At 45.3% G+C, this 16,840-nt stretch overlaps 1 protein-coding gene across 1 annotated transcript in view; it reads right to left on the bottom strand.

Annotated features, from left to right (window-relative positions):
* SLC22A3 (solute carrier family 22 member 3) overlaps nt 1–16,840 on the bottom strand; it is a 98,805-nt gene that overhangs the window by 2,140 nt on the left and 79,825 nt on the right. Inside the window, exons 8-10 of the mRNA XM_027551986.1 lie at nt 10,260–10,368; nt 9,335–9,447; nt 5,054–5,153 (exon numbers count right to left, since the gene is read on the bottom strand). Coding sequence (XP_027407787.1) covers nt 5,054–5,153; nt 9,335–9,447; nt 10,260–10,368 — 322 coding nt within the window. The remainder of the gene's footprint in view (nt 1–5,053; nt 5,154–9,334; nt 9,448–10,259; nt 10,369–16,840) is intronic.

Here is a 16,840-nt window from a genome sequence, read left to right as displayed (position 1 = left end):
TTATATATAGGTGAATATTAATTTTCCCTGCACACCATCCAGATGGCCTTCTCATCTCCAAAGCTCCATCTCTTCAAATTGTTTAATTCTATTTTTAACATGATTGAATTGGCAGAACTGTGTGTGTGTGTGTGTGTGTGTGTGTGTGTGTGTGTGCATGCGCACGCATTCAGTCACGTCCGACTCTTTGCAGCCCCATTGACTGTAGCCCACCAGACTCTTCTGTCCATGGATTTCCCAGGCAAGAATACTGGAGTGGGTTGCTGTTTCCTACTCCAGGGGATCTTCCCAACCCAGGGATTGAACTTGAGTCTCTTATGTCTCCTGCACTGGAAGGAGGGTTCTTGATTACTAGTGCCACCTCAAATGACCCCCCTCTCCCTCCACACTCTCCCTGATGAGTTTGAAAATCTGACCTCTGACTGGTTTGGGGATCAAGAACGGGTACACAAAAATAAACTCAAAATGGATTAAAGATCTAAACGTAAGACCAGAAACTATAAAACTCCTAGAGGAGAACATAGGCAAAACACTCTCCGACATACATCAGAGCAGGATCCTCTATGACCCACCTCCCAGAATATTGGAAATAAAAGCAAAAATAAACAAATGGGACCTAATTAAACTTAAAAGCTTCTGCACAACAAAGGAAACTATTAGCAAAGTGAAAAGACAGCCTTCAGAATGGGAGAAAATAATAGCAAATGAAGCAACTGACAAACAACTAATCTCAAAAATATACAAGCAACCCCTACAGCTCAATTCCAGAAAAATAAATGACCCAATCAAAAAATGGGCCAAAGAACTAAATAGACATTTCTCCAAAGAAGACATACAGATGGCTAACAAACACATGAAAAGATGCTCAACATCACTCATTATCAGAGAAATGCAAATCAAAACCACTATGAGGTACCATTTCACGCCAGTCAGAATGGCTGCGATCCAAAAGTCTACAAGCAATAAATGCTGGAGAGGATGTGGAGAAAAGGGAACCCACTTACACTGTTGGTGGGAATGCAAACTAGTACAGCCACTATGGAGAACAGTGTGGAGATTCCTTAAAAAACTGGAAATAGAACTGCCTTATGATCCAGCAATCCCACTGCTGGGCATACACACTGAGGAAACCAGAATTGAAAGAGATACGTGTACCCCAATGTTCATCGCAGCACTGTTTATAATAGCCAGGACATGGAAGCAACCTAGATGTCCATCAGCAGATGAATGGATAAGAAAGCTGTGGTACATATACACAATGGAGTATTACTCAGCCATTAAAAAGAATACATTTGAATCAGTTCTAATGAGGTGGATGAAACTGGAGCTTATTATACAGAGTGAAGTAAGCCAGAAGGAAAAACACCAATACAGTATACTAACGCATATATACGGAATTTAGAAAGATGGTAACAATAACCCGGTGTACGAGACAGCAAAAGAGACACTGATGTATAGAACAGTCTTATGGACTCTGTGGGAGAGGGAGAGGGTGGGAAGATTTGGGAGAATGACATTGAAACATGTAAAATATCATGTAAGAAACGAGTTGCCAGTCCAGGTTCGATGCACGATACTGGATGCTTGGGGCTAGTGCACTGGGACGGCCCAGAGGGATGGTATGGGGAGGGAGGAGGGAGGAGGGTTCAGGATGGGGAACACATGTATACCTGTGGCGGATTCATTTCAATATTTGGCAAAACCAATACAATATTGTAAAGTTTAAAAATAAAAAAAATAAAAAGAACGGGTATGTCACTCTCACTGTGGAAATGAGCGGCAGTAAGTGGAGTCGAGTCAAAAGGGAGAATGCAGTCCCTCTGCTTGGAGTGTTTGCACAGAGGGCCTTCACCACGAGGATGGCAGGTGTGCAGAAGGGACTCCGCAGCACTGAGACTCGGACGTCCTAAAACTCCAACGGCACATCACAGGCTTGTGCATCCAGCAGTCCACGCTGAACTCCTCCTTACATTCGGCCCTGTGATCCTGGCTGGGATGCCCTCCTGGGTGACCCAGCCCTGAACAGACCCTTTAGGGCCCGAGAAGTTGCCTTTAAAGTCTGGATGTCTTATTCGAAGATGATCCCGTTCCCTTTCTCACCATTTCACCCGTTTCATCTAACCTTCAATATTCTCCTCTCCTTCCGGCTTCTAGCATGACTGCAATTGGAGGGAGAGGATTGGATAACTGCCGCATTCATCTGGCCCCAGTACCCTGACACAAACCAAATAATTGTCTGTGATCCCACAGCCAGCAGAACGTTTATGTTTTCTGGATACAGCAAGACCTTCCCATGGTGTAATTCTCAAAAGGACAGTTTTATTAATAATACCTTTTATACATTTCTTAATTTTGGTTTATAAAATGGCAGTATCTTAAAGAAAATCTCCCACCTCACCTCAGCCTTCAAGTAGCATTAGTAGTACTGTTTAGTTGCTCGGTCACGTCAGACTCTTTGCGACCCCATGGCCCGCAGCCCACCAGACTCCTCTGTCCATAGAATTCTCCAGGCAAGAATACTGGAGTGGGTAGCCATTCCCTTCTCCAAGGGATCTTCCTGACCTAGGGATTGAATCTGGGTCTCCCGCATTGCAGGCAGATTCTTTACCATCTGAGTCACCACAGAAGCCCCAAGTAGCATTATTTTGGGGTAAAACCTAGGTAGAGCTTTGGTTGAGGCTAAGCCATTAGCTATCAGTTTACTTACAGACAAACATAAGCATCTGATTGAGTTACTTCATGGGACAAATGTCTACCTGTCCTCTGATTGGCTGGTCCTGTTAGAAGTCAGCTGGTGTGTTGATTTCAGTACACTGCTAAGGTTTTCTTCGGAAAGTTCTGAGATGATTCGTCAATGTGGTTCTTCAGAATAGCATCAGGAAATAGGACAATGAAATCAATGTGTATGTTTTAAAGTCTGGTTGAAATACTTGTAAGACACTTAGCAATGGTTGCCTATCTCCAGAGAGGGCTGTGCTGCTGCTGCTGCTAAGTCGCTTCAGTTGTGTCCGACTCTGTGCAACCCCATAGACGGCAGCCCACCAGGCTCCCCCGTCTCTGGGATTCTCCAGGCAAGAACACTGGAGTGAGTTGCCATTTCCTTCTCCAACACATGAAAGTGAAAAGTGAAAGTGAAGTTGCTCAGTCGTGTCAGACTCTTCTCGACCCCATGGACTGCAGCCCACCAGGCTCCTCTGTCCATGGGACTCTCCAGGCAAGAGTACTGGAGTGGGTTGCCATTGCCTTCTCCGGAGAGGGCAATGGTACCTTGTTAAAGAGGATATGAAGAGAGGAATCTCCAATCCTACCGGGAGATTCTTGTTATGAAGCTACTCGTAATCAAGTAGGATAAGCCTAAGATAATGAAACTACCAGGGCCTCCCTGGTGGCTCAGTGGTAAAGAATCCACCTGCCAGGGCAAAAGACAAGGGTTTGAGCCCTGGTCTGGAAAGATCCCATGTGCCTCAGGGCATCTGAGCCCATCCATGTGCCATAACTACTGAAGCCCGAGAGTCCTACAGACTGTGCTCTGCAACAAGAGAAGCCCCTGCAAGGGGAAGCCAACACACCGCAGCTAGACAGTAGCCCCCACTTGCCACAGCTAGAGAAGAGCCCACGCGGCAACCAAGACCCAACACAGCAAAAACAAGTAGCAAACAACATCACACCTGTTCACTAGGCAATGTCAACCCCAGTTCTAGCACATAGACGTCGTCAAGTCTTTCTGAGCATAAAAAAGTGAGGGCAAGAACTTCTGTTGCACACCACCGCTTTGAGTGTGAAGTGACATGTGTGAAGCCATTGACCACTCACACAGGATCCTAAAAGTTGTCAGTTTCTAATCTCTACCCAATCTGCCAAGTGATGAAGAAAACTGCCATGAGGCGACTAACATCCCCATCTTCCCATAAATATATCTGATAAAATTTAGAGATCCCTATCCTTAATTTCCAGGTCATTGTTTAGAAGAAGACTGATTTTTATTTTTCAAATTAGCTGTTAAATTATCTGTTTAAATTCACAAATAAGGACTTCCCTGGTGGCCCAGTGGTTAAGACTCTGAGCTTCCAATGCTAGAGGTGGGTTCAATCCCTGGTCAAGGAACTAAGATCCCACATGCCAAAAAAAAAATAATAATTCAAATAAAATAAAATTCACAAATGATACAATACCATGTTGTCATAATTTAAAAAATTGATGATGCAGAAGTCTATGGGGTATAAAATAAGTGTTCTCTCTTCTGCACCCCTTTTCCCAACACATTTCTACCCCAGAGGGTATATTTTATCATTTTAGGTCTTTCCCTATACATTCCCATTTTCATAATCTCTCTTATTTTTATTATGAAAAATTTCAGAGAAAATTAGAATGTATGTAATGTGACTTTTTAAATATAAAATACACTTTATGTTTAAATGTTGGTTGGATATTAACTTCCTCTGCATGCTATTTAGATGCCCTCCCCCTAAACTCAATCTCTTTCTCCTTCTCCTATTTTATTTCTGCTATCATCTATCTACTTATCATCACCTCACTATCATTTATTTTCCCATCTAGCTATAGAGAGGGATAACTCTTGGTTTTATTTTTTAATAAATACTATAACACATTGTTCAGCGACTTTTCACTTTGTAATCCACCTTGAAAATCTCTCCATGTCTTTCATATATCTATATTTCTACTATTTAAATATCTGTGTAGCAATCCATTTTATGGATATATTATCATTGTCACCACTGGCTGCCCACGGATGCACATTTAAATTATTTCTGTTTCGTCCAGTCATCAGTTCTTTTCCTTTGGATTCTGAGTTTTCACACCTTATTTGGAAATATTTCTCTCTTCATAACCACATTTAAAAAATAAAACATGTTCATTTCCAGATTTATTTTATGTTAACCTTTTAAATCTGCTTTGAATTTTTTGCTTAAGATGCAAGATAGGGATTTAATATTGTATTCCCTCCCACACATTCAGTGTTCTCAGCCCCATCCTTTCCCAGTGGGTTTGAAATCCTGCTTTCAATTAGGGTGTGCTGAATTTCGTATCATACCTGCTAAGCTTTTCTACGTCATCCACTGTTTCTGGCAAGGCGATGCCCTTGGTTTCAGGCAGGAGCATCACAAGAGCACCGCAGACAGACGCCAGGGTACCTGTGGGACAGGGAAACGGCGTTATGGTCCCCAGATGGCACAGCCGCCCGCATCGCCCCCTGCGCCCTCTGGAAGCCGCTGTGCTCCCCACCCTAACTCCTCCACCCCCTGCAGCAGTGCTCCGCTGAGGTCACCCTGCCCAGCTCCCCAGCGATCCTGTCACGATCTCACAGTTCCTCAGCGTCTCAGACCCTTGACAGTCCCACTGCCCCCTGTGCTGCCCCCCGTCCCCGCCCTCCTCCCGTCGCGTGACCCGGCAAGGCTGGTCCCCGCGTCTGCCCAAGAGCAGCTCTTGGAGTCCTTTGGGCTCCTCGCTGTAGGGGTTCATCCTCTCTCTCCAGCAGCTTTACCCCACTGGTGACGCCTTGAAACGTATTCAAATCTCTCCTCTCTACAGACCCTTCTGTCAACCTCACATGATCCTCTAGCCACCATCCTCCTTTCTGTCTTAGAACCAAAATCCTTGAAACACCATCCTTTCTTGCTTTCTGTGAAAATTGCTCAGTCGTGTCCAATTCTTTGTGACCCCATCGACTATCCAGCCCGTGGAATTCTCTAGGCCAGAATACTGAGTGGGTAGCCTTTCCCTTCTCCAGGAGATCTTCCCAACCCAGGGATCAAACCCAGGTCTCCCACATTGCAGGCAGATTCTTTACCAGCTGAGCCACCAGGGAAGCCCAAGAATGCTGGAGTGGGTAGCCCATCCCTTCTCCAGCGGATCTTCCCAACCCAGGAATCAAACCGGGGTCTCCTGCATTGCAGGTGGATTCTTTACCAACTGAGCTATCAGGGACACATCTTCATAGCCAGTACTGTGCCGGTAAATACCTAACAACTGGTTCTCCAGAAAACAAAGTCCTGATTTTCAGCATTTGTCTATTTCCGTGGTGTAAATACACCCGTTGTGGATGTGTGTCATTCATACCAGCAACGCAGCCTTGCGGGTGAGGCCCTGGGGAGATGGGCAGCAGTATCTCCACCATGGATGCCAGTGGACACACCAGCCTCAAGGTCAGACACAGCAAAGCTCAGTGAATCGAGAACTGAGCAGATGTATTTATTACCTCTGTTTTTCATCTCGTATACTCAATTTTTAATGATTACTGTTAGTCACTCAATGATGTTGAACTCTTTGGTGACCCCATGGACTATAGCCTGCCAAGTTCTTCCATCCATGGGATTCTCCAGGCAAGAACACTGGAGTGGGTTGCCATTTCCTTCTCCATGGGATCTCTCCGACTCAGGGACTGAACTCAGGTCTCCTGCATTGCAGGCAGAGTCTTTACCATCTGAGCCACCTGGGTGGCTCCAAGATTCTTGAAAACTTGCCAGCTGAACTTGGTGAGCCGGAGTCACGTCCTACTGCCATCTGCTCGAGTCTGGGCTCTTCTCCTCAGTGTTTCGCCGGCCTGGTTCCCTCCAGATGACCAGGGGCCGCCACCACCAGGCCCAGTGGCCCTGCTTCTGGCCCCTGCTGCCTGGCCTCACGGCAGCTCTGACAGATAGTGGCCTCACCCGCCACCCCCTGGCATCCCCGCCCCTTGAGCTTCTGGTCTCCCCCCTGCTCCCCTCGCGTCCCTCACGTCCCTCGCATCCCCTGCCTGGTGCCTCTCACTCTGCTGACACTGGGCGCTTGTGGCTCCTCGGGGATCCGTCTTGGGCCCCTTCTTTCCTCTCACTCTGCCCTGTTTGCTGTGTGTGTGGGGTTTCAGTCACTCCCATGGTTTCAGGGGTTCTCTTCATCCAGGTGGCTTCCAAACCTTCATCTTGAGGCCACTTTTTACTCCTGACTCAGGTCGTCAAACCTACTGCCTCCTCACCATTTCAGCCTGGATTTCTTAGAGGCACCTCATCCTACAAGCAGCCCAGATAGAATCCCTGCACGTCCTTCCGCAGACAGGTGCCTCTAATGTGCTAAACCCTCCTATGGTTCCCTCAGTCAGCAGTGTCGAGGTCCCTCTCCCTGCTCGCTCTGGTCCCTCACCCAGTCAGTCAGCCCCTCTTGGCCAGTTCAACCTCCAGTGTATTTCTTCAGATCAATCCACTCCTCAACGCCTGTGTGCCATCACCTCAGACCCAGTCCTGACCTGATTACAACAACATTCTTTTAAAAGTCTCCCTACTAGCGCCGTCCCCTCTAAGTCCCTAGCATATCTGCCATCAGAGTCAAGTTTCTAAAAGGCAGACCTGACCCTGCCAACCCCAGCTTAAAACTCCACACGGCTTCCCACTGCTGTTTGGATACAGAGCAGACCCTTTGCACGTCCGGTGGTCGGGCCCCAGCTGGTCTCCCCAGCCTTGTCTCTCTTCAGGCCTCGCCTCACACACAGCACTCTGTGGAGAAGGTTGCCATTTCCTCCTCTGGGGGATCTTCCCAACTCAGGGATTGAAGCTGGGTCTCCTGCATTGCAGGCCTGTTCTTCACCATCTGAGTCACCTGGGCGGCCCCAGCTTCCTCTTACTGCAGGTCTTTCCATTGCCTGGAGCACCAGCCTGCACCTCTCACGTGAATAACCTCTCCTCACCTTCCCATCTCAACAAGGGCCTCGTCGCTCCCTGACTCTCTCTCCTCTTGACTCCATGGGATGGGTTAGCGATCCTGTGATATGCTCTCATGCGGCCTTCTTTCTTTTAATATTATTTATTTACTGCCCACGCCAGGGGTCTTAGTCGTGGCGTGTGGGGTCTAGTTCCCTGACCAGGGATCGACCCCCTGAATTGGGAGAGCAGTCTTAGCCACTGGGCCACCAAGGAAGTCCAGAAGTGAAAGCCGCTCGGTCGTGTCCAGCTCTTTGCGATCCTGCCAGGCTCCCCTGTTCATGGAATTTTCCAGGCAAGAATACTGGAGTGGGTTGCCACTTCCTACTCCAAGGGAAGTCCAAAGGCACCCTTATTTATCACACGCTCTTGTGAGCGGTGGTTTGGAAAGGCAGTTCCCTCTGCAAAGCAAGGGCCTGCGCCCAGCTCAGCCAGCCTGCCTTGAGGCCAGTCCCCCATCTTGAGGGACTGGGCTCTTAGACGGCTCTGTCTTGGCTGAACAATGCCTTCTCTTTGCTTTTTCATGCTGGCCCAGAATCTATGCTGAGCTTGTTTATCAGATCCCATGAAATAGTCTGAAGTGACCATTAACTGAATCACCAGTAAGACACTGACTCTGTGGTCCCAGGCCTGCTGAAGGACTACTGCATTCCTCTAGGTTTATTTCCTCATGGATGCGATATTTTCATTGGAGTTTAAAACTGCTGAGCAGTGAGTGGCCAGTCTTCTTTACCAGGAGCAAGCAGGTGGAGGTGGAGGAAAGGAGGTGAGCAAGGAGCCAGCCAGCATCCTCTCTTGCTGATAAGGAGAGGGGAGGCGGGTGTGAGACCCGGGAAGGAAAGTTGGACCAGCAATGGAGAGGCACCGGCCAGAATTACCCCAGGCCCCTCCCCGCGCTATGGTTCCATCCCGTCATGAGTTTCAAGAAGTCCAAGGGCAGGAAGGAGGGTATGAACCTGACGGTCATCACAGAGCTCGTGGTAGGTATGCAAGGGTTCCGTGTCCTCTATTCTTTCGGCGTGGTGCGCTCAGCGTCAAAGCAAATGAAGATACAGTATCGAAAGACATGGAACTTTCAACAACACAATTCATTTTTAGGCTTCTTTTAAACACACAAAAGGTCCTATTAGGTCCCCCCAAAACTACTGGTTGTGTCCCACAGTATCATAAAAGAGTTTCACAGTATTTGATTTTAACTCAGAACCTCAACAAAGAAAGCTAAATCAAACACTTCTTTAGAAAGTATATTTTGTTCCCATGCTGCCAAACCCTACCTTTCAGATTTTTTTTTTTTTTTTTTTTGCAGGAGGGGAAGGGTGGGTTATGCCTTGTGGCATGTGGGATCTTAGCTCCTCAATGAGGGATCGTACCCATGACCCCTGCAATGAGAATGTGGAGTCTTAACCACTAGACTGCAAGGAAAGTTCTTAAGTTGAACACTTTTTTTATTGCAACTCTTTAATGTAAAACAAATTTAAATGATTTAGGGCCCACATTTCACTGTGGTGCCTCAAAACCTGTAAGAGTTATGGGAAGAGCAAATGAATATCATGAATATCGAACCTGGTCATCATTGTAGGTTCTATTAATACAAAGAATGCAAACGAAAGCATTTAAGAATAGTGCATGCAGTGAATATTTACCAAAGATGATAAGAGGTAGTTCCAGCCAAATGGCAGCTAGCCGGAAGAGCAGAAACGGGGCTATAATCCCCCCAAAATCACATAAACCGGAACACAGTGAAACTCCAAAGTTTCTGCAGAATAAAAAAGTTGTTTGAAATAAAAATATTTAAATAACTTCAGGATGAATAATATTTTCAGATTTCTAAGTAACAGGAATGGTAACAATATTTCCCATTTCTCTAGTGCTTGACATTGAAAACATCTCCTCTCTCATACTCTATGCAAATCATTTCCTACGCAATTCATTTCCAAGCTGCACCAGTTCACACCTGTCACTGTGACTCAGAGTCACAGTGAGGCTAATTGGAGCCAGAGGGTGGAGTCTACAGTATTGGTGGAAATTAATCATCCATTAGCGGCGTGCTACCCAGCCCGCTCTGTGGCACTCGTGTGCCCTCGTGGTGCCTAGACTGACAGTAAGGCGTGCTCATGAATATTCCCCCCAGAAAGGAGGCCAGTTTGCACTAGCTGCGCACATTGGTTGATTTCGTCCTTCAGGAACTGGCTGTGGAGTGTGGTCAGAGCAGAGGCTGGAGCCTTTACACAGAGTGGAGCTGATGATGGGAAATGTAACTCATGCTGCAAGCACACTCACCAGATTTTCTGATTTCAAGTCTAATGCGTGGGTGTGTGCGTGCTCAGTTGCTTCAGTCTTGTCTGACTCTTTGCAACCCTATGGACTGTAGCCCACCAGGCTCCTCTTCCATGGGATTTTCCAGGCAAGAATACTGGAGTGGGTTGCTGTTTCCTTCTCCAGGGGGATCTTCCCAACCCAGGGATCAAACCAGTTGTCTCCTGTGTCTCCTGCATTGCAGGTGGTCAACTTAAAACATGCAGCTGCAGAATTACTTAGGAGAAACCATGATACGGATGTTGGAATTACCGTAATGTTGTTGGGTACAATTCTGAATTTACCAAATAGACAATTTCAAAGGCCATGGTTATGCCTAGTCTTCCCAGGGTAGCAACAGTGGTCCTCAACCAGGGTATTCCTGCAAACACACAAAGTTTGGGAGGAAGAGTTAGGGGTCTACTTTACTTTCAGCACAATTCTACAAAACAAAAGGCATTTGCTTTGTGTTCTCCCAGCCTAATTAAGTGCAAATGATGTGTGTGTGTGCTTAGTCATGTCCGACTCTTTTCGACCCCATGGACTATAGCCCAGCAGGCTCCTCTGTCCATGGGATTCTCCAGGCAAGAATACTGGAGTGGGCTTGCCATTTCCTCCTCGAGGGGATCTTCCTGACCCAGGGATCCAACCCACATCTCCTGGGTCCTTTCCTTTTTCCTCCATGGTAATGAGTGGGAAATGCCAAATGTTTGACATTAAATATTTTCTTTCTTTGGGGCATTAAGAGAAGAAAGAGTACCATGTCTGCCCTAAAAAGTCAGTACTTTAAATTTGTTAAGAGTTGGGCAGTTGATGACATCCTTTTTAAGGACACTGGTAGGCTATAGTCCATGGGGTCGCAAAGAGTTGGACACGACTGAGCGACTTCACTTTCTTTCTTTCTTTCTATCAGTTCAGTTCAGTCGCTCAGTTGTGTCTGACTCTTTGCCACCCCATGAAAAGCAGCACGCCAGGCTTCTCTGTCCCTCACCAACTCCTGGAGTGCACTCAAACTCATGTTCATCGAGTCGGTGATGCCATCCAGCCATCTCATCCTCTGTTGTCCCCTTCTCCTCTTGCCCCCAATCCCTCCCAGCATCAGAGTCTTTTCCAGTGAGTCAACTCTTTGCATGATGTGGCCAGAGTATTGGAGTTTCAGCTTCAGCATCAGTCCTTCCAGTGAATATTCAGGACTGATTTCCTTTAGGATGGACTGGTTGGATCTCCTTGCAGTCCAAGGGACTCTCAAGAGTCGTCTCCAACATCGCAGCTCAAAAGCATCAATTCTTTGGTGCTCACTCTTCTTTATGGTCCAATTCTCACATCCAAACATGACTACTGGAAAAACCATAGCTTTGACTAGACGGACCTTGGTCAGCAAAGTAATGGATATTCAGAGAATACCCAACTACTAAAGAAAGCTAAAACTCATTGAACAAAACAACTGCCAAGGAGGGCGAGGGAGGAAAAGAGGGCTCCAGAGTGCAGGTCGTGGCTGGGAGGCTCCACCTTGTCACATGCTGGTTGCTCGCTAGCCAGGACATCCTGGTGTCCTGGACATTGCTCTAGCTGAGGACACCCGCAGCACCCACGTTACCATCACGTTGGGAGGAAGGAACAGCAGAGATGCTCTGATGCGCTGGGCCGCCATCTGCTCTGGCACAGTTGTAAACACGTGTTGTATTTAGCCTTTACTTTTCCATTAAGGCCAGGGAAGGGGACCAGGAAATGCATTGCACCCCTTCCTCCAGTGAGCAGGTGGGGCAGTGCCAGGTGCTGGGGAATGGAAAGTGGCAGCTGGTGCCCAGATTCCCTGGGTCCCGGCCTGACTGGGCGACCTCTTGCTGCTCTGCGGCTGCAGAGGAGAATGCCTCCAGCTCCCATGGAAATAACTTGATTACTTAAGAACCAGGTTAGGTTCTTAAGCTACAGCTTTTTCTACTGAATCAAGATTGCTCTACGAGTGAATCCCACTGACAACTTCAATGACAATTTAATCTTATAACTGGTCATTCATGGGGAAAAAAACAAAAACCAAGAAACCAGATTAAAACACACACACACACACACAGAGCATGAGAGATGTATGTGGTTAGCTCAGTGAAGACAGATCAATAACTAGTCAATTCAATAAAAGGTTAAGAAAATGCTTTCAGGTTTTCTTAAGAATCTCAGCTCTTTCTAAGCAGTAAAGGCCAGTATCTAACTTCACTGGACAGAGATTCTGTTGAAATGTGTGACAAAAGAGAAGTTCAAGAAGCGTCACGCTGTTTCAACAAAAGGGTAAAATGAAAACAATTTATAGGAGGTCTAAGGGATGTGTGAATATTAAGATTGCACATAAAAACTTCCAACCAAACCAGTAATATTCTAAGTTTGCCCTGGAGTGACGATAGATATCTTTTGATAGCAATGGCAAGAAACAAGACAATTTAAGATTGAGGACTGAAGCTGAAACTATCTCCCATGAACTCCCGAGGACACAGAGAAAGAGGGTCCCTCTGAAGGGGATTTGGTCCAACTGCTAGAGATTATTGAGAATAATTTCTCAGTTTTTGAAGAAAGGATGTAGGGTTTTAAACAAACACAATTTTATATCTCCTCTGAATGCCCCATCTGCAACAGACTCATTAATACTTTTTACTTACAAAGAAAAGTCCAAGACAACTTTTTCATTTCAAAAAGACTTACCCAAACGGCCGGGTTTATAGCTATCTTGAATAAACTCAAATTAAAAATGGCAGATGAGTATGGGTCTTAAAAAGCTCTTTTAAACACAGGCAGAACACTCTCTGATATAAATCACAGTGACATCTTTTTCAATCCAGCTCCCAGAATAATGGAAATAAAAGCAAAAATAAACAATTGGGCCCTACTTAAGCTCAAAAGCTTTTGCAGAGCAAAGGAAACAATAAACAAAATGAAAAGACAGCCCACAGTTGGGAGAAAATATTTGCAAATGATGTGACTGATAAGGAACTAGTCTCCAAAATTTACAAACAGCTTATGATGCTTAGTAGCATCAAAACAAACAACCCACTCAAAAAATGGGCAGAAGACCTGAATAGACATTTCTCCAAAGAGGAAATACAGATGGCCAATAGGCACATGAAAAGATATTCAACATCGCTAGTTATTAGAGAAATGCAAATCAAAAGTACAATGAGATGTCACCTCACACTGGTCAGAATGGCTATCATAAAAAAAAAAAAATCCGCAAACAACAGAAGTTGGAGAGGGTGTGGAGAGAAGGGAACCCTCCTGCACTGTTGATGGGAATGTAAATTGGTACAGCCACTATGCAGAACAGTTTGGAGATGCCTAAAAAAACTAAAAATAAAACTACCATATGACCCTACAATCCCACTCTTGGGCATACATTCGGAGAAAACCATGGCCCGAATAGATACATGTACCCCAGTGTTCACTGCAGCAGTTTACAATAGCTAAGACATGAAAGCAACCTACATGTCCATCAACAGGGGAATAGATAAAGAAGATGTGGTACACACACACACACACACACACACACACACACACACACTGGAATATTACTCAGCCATTAAAAATAATGAAACAATGCCATCTGTAAAAACATGGATGGACTTAGAGAGTATATACCGAGTGAAGTTAGACAGAGAGAAGGAGGAGAAATATCACATGACTTTCCTTATATGTGGGATCTAACAAGAAATGATACAGATGAACTTACTTACAAAACAGAGGCTCAAAGACTTAGAAAACGAACTTAGGGTTGCCAAGGGGAAGGAACACTTAGGGACTTTGGGAAGGCCATGTTTACACTGCTATATGAGAAAGGATACCAGCAAAGACCTATTGTACAGCACATGGAACTCTGCTCAGTGTTATGTGGCAGCCTGGATGGGAGGGAGGTCTGGGGGAGAAAGGATACTTGTATATGTACGGTGAGTCCCTTTGCTGTACACCTGAAACGATCACAAAAGTATTAATCGGCTATACCCCAACACAAAATAAAATTTAAAAAAAAGCTCTTTTATTTTTCAGGCTTTAATTAGAATTCAAAAATTTGGGTCAGAGACAGTGGGTCTTAGATGAGGATACAACCCGGACGATTGTTCTAAAATTGTTTTCCAGAATTTCATTCTCCAGTCGGGCTTCGTTGGGGGAACGCTGGTTAAACAGTTTTCTCTGAGATAATTTTAGAGCTGATTCCCCTAAAAGGCTGCTCAGTATTCTTCTCAGGGGCAGTCATCCTGGTGATGACGTCAAGAATGGCTGAGAGGAAAAGTCTTTCTAATGTTAATTCAACAGCCCAAGGAACCAAGCCCAAAAGTTCCTTAAGTGGAAGCGAGGACTCTCAGCTCAGGCAAGCAACCCCTGCTAACACTGGGTACTCACACACAGCACTACGAATTTGAACTTATTCTTGGCAGTCGGTTACGACGAGCATGAGACTACGAAAGCAGCTGTATCTGCAGAACACACAAATAAAATGCGTCCAGAATAGGAGCAAGTCGTTTCCATTGCTGCTAAGAACAACTCTAAGACTTGGGAAATTCGGTCTACAAAATAAACCTGACCAGATCAAACAGAAAAGTGTATTCTTTGTCTTCTGTTTTCCAATATATGAGCGTGTTCTCTGTAAGACAGCTTGATTCCCACCCACTTAGTTACTTCAGTATGGGTTTGGACATTTGATCTTCAATGCTTTCTGGGATGGTGCTGGAGGCAACATGATTAAAACCATCCCAATATGTCTGGGGCCAGAGAAAATCTTCTGGGGGAGAGTTCTAGCATGAAAAGATGGGCCACACTTAAGTCATTTTTTCCCCTTTACTTTCCTAATTTCATATGCAATGAGTATGTAATTAATATTTGATTCCTATTCCATATGGGATGAAAACAGATGACCTTGTCTTAGGAAACTACATTTAAAAATTAAACCTAAAACTATACACTGCCAAAGTAAAATGGAAAGATCAGTGAAGTATCCAGTGGTCCTCATTTGTCACCTTCTCCTAAATTGTGCATAATGCCCAACAATAGAAATTGTCTGTCTCCTTTGAAAATGAACTTACGGTTGCCAGGGTGAAGGGATAGCTAGGGAGGTTGGGATGGTCATGTACACACTGCTGCATTTAAAATGGATAACCAACAAAGACCTACTGTACAGCACAGGGAACTCCGCTCAGTGTCATGTGGCAGCCCGGACGGGAGGAGGGTTTGGGGCAGAATGGACACATGTGTATGTATGGCTGAGCCCTTCTGCTGTTCACCTCAAACTATCACAATGTTGTTAATCGGCTATACCCCAATATGAGATAAAAAGTTAAAAAATAAATTATGTCTATCTTGTTTATAGCTCTATCCTTACTCCTAGTTTAGTGGCAGCAATTAATAGATACTAAGTAGATGTGTATTGACTTATATCTTCTCCAAGTCTTTTTTTTTTTTGGCCACACAGGGAGGCTTGCAGAATCTTAGTTCCCTGACCAGGGGATCAAACCTGGGCTCTGGCAGTGAAAGCACTAAGTCCCAACTGCTGGACCGCCAGGGAATCCCCTTCCCCAACTCTTATAATGCATTAGCCCAGTGTGGTAGGTTGAACGATGTTCCCCAAAGTTCAGGTTCACCACCTCAGAGTGTGGCCTTATTTCAAAATAGGGTCTTTGCAGATGTCATGGCTAAGTTAAGGCCCAGAGATGCAGAGAAGGTCATGTGAAGATGGAGGCAGAGATGGGAATGCTGTCCGGGAATGCAGGGATGGCTGGCAACCAATGGAAGCCCAGAAGAGGCAGGCAAGTATCCTAAAGCCTTCAGGGAAAGCGAGGCCACGCCTACACCTGGAGGTCAGACTCCAGCCTCCAGGATATGAAAGAACAAATCCGTGTTGCAAGCCATGCAGTTCATGGTACTTTGATACCGCAGCTCTAGGAAACTCACATGCTCAAGAAAAATGAGATAAATGGAAACAGTTCTGTTTATCATCAACCATTCCAACATGACAGGATTTCTCCCCCTTCTCATTCTGAAGGTGGGCATTCTGTAATGGTATTTAAATAGGGTTATTTGATGTTTTAGGATTTCATAAGAATATTATTAATGAACTTATCTATTAATGTCTGACTGTTTTGACATTGCAAAGAGCCAACTCATTGGAAAAGACCCTGGTGCTGGGAAAGATCAAAGGCAAAGGGAGAAAGGGGTGACAGAGGATGAGATGGTTGGGTTGCACCATCGACTCAATGGACGTGAGTTTGAGCAAACTTCGAGAAATAGTGGGGGGCAGAAGAGCCTGGCGTGCTGCAGTCCGTGAATCAGCACAGGCGGTTCATACTTCTGAGAACCGTGCTTTACTTTGTCCATACTCTTCACTAGGTTGTCAACCTCTCCAAGTCAAGAAATGTATTTTTCTTCCCTTTGTAACCTTCATGTTTTGCAGGGAATTAGTGATATGAAAGAAATGTGAATCAGGGTCAAAGATATCACAAAATTAAGTCAGATAAAGGTGATCAAAAGCAAACTAAATGAATTCCATTTCTGGGTATATATATGAGAAAAAAACCAAAGCCACTTACTGGAAAAGATATACACACCCTAATGTTACAGCAGCATTTTTACAGTAACTAAGAAGCAAGAATGAATGGATAAAGATGTGGTGCGTGTTATCCCATATATAGCAACTGAACAACAACAATATGTGGAATCCAAACTAGGAAACGAATTTATCTACAAAACAGAAACAGACTCCAGAGAACACACTTGTAGTTAACACGGGGGAGGGCGCAGGGAAGGGATGGACTGGGAGTTTGGGGTTGGCAGATACAAACTATAGAGAATGGACAAACAGCAAGGCCCTATTGCACCGCGCA

The sequence above is a fragment of the Bos indicus x Bos taurus genome, chromosome 9 (genome assembly GCF_003369695.1).
Source record: "Bos indicus x Bos taurus breed Angus x Brahman F1 hybrid chromosome 9, Bos_hybrid_MaternalHap_v2.0, whole genome shotgun sequence".
NCBI lineage: Eukaryota > Metazoa > Chordata > Mammalia > Artiodactyla > Bovidae > Bos > Bos indicus x Bos taurus.
This window is presented reverse-complemented; position numbering and strand designations above follow the sequence as displayed.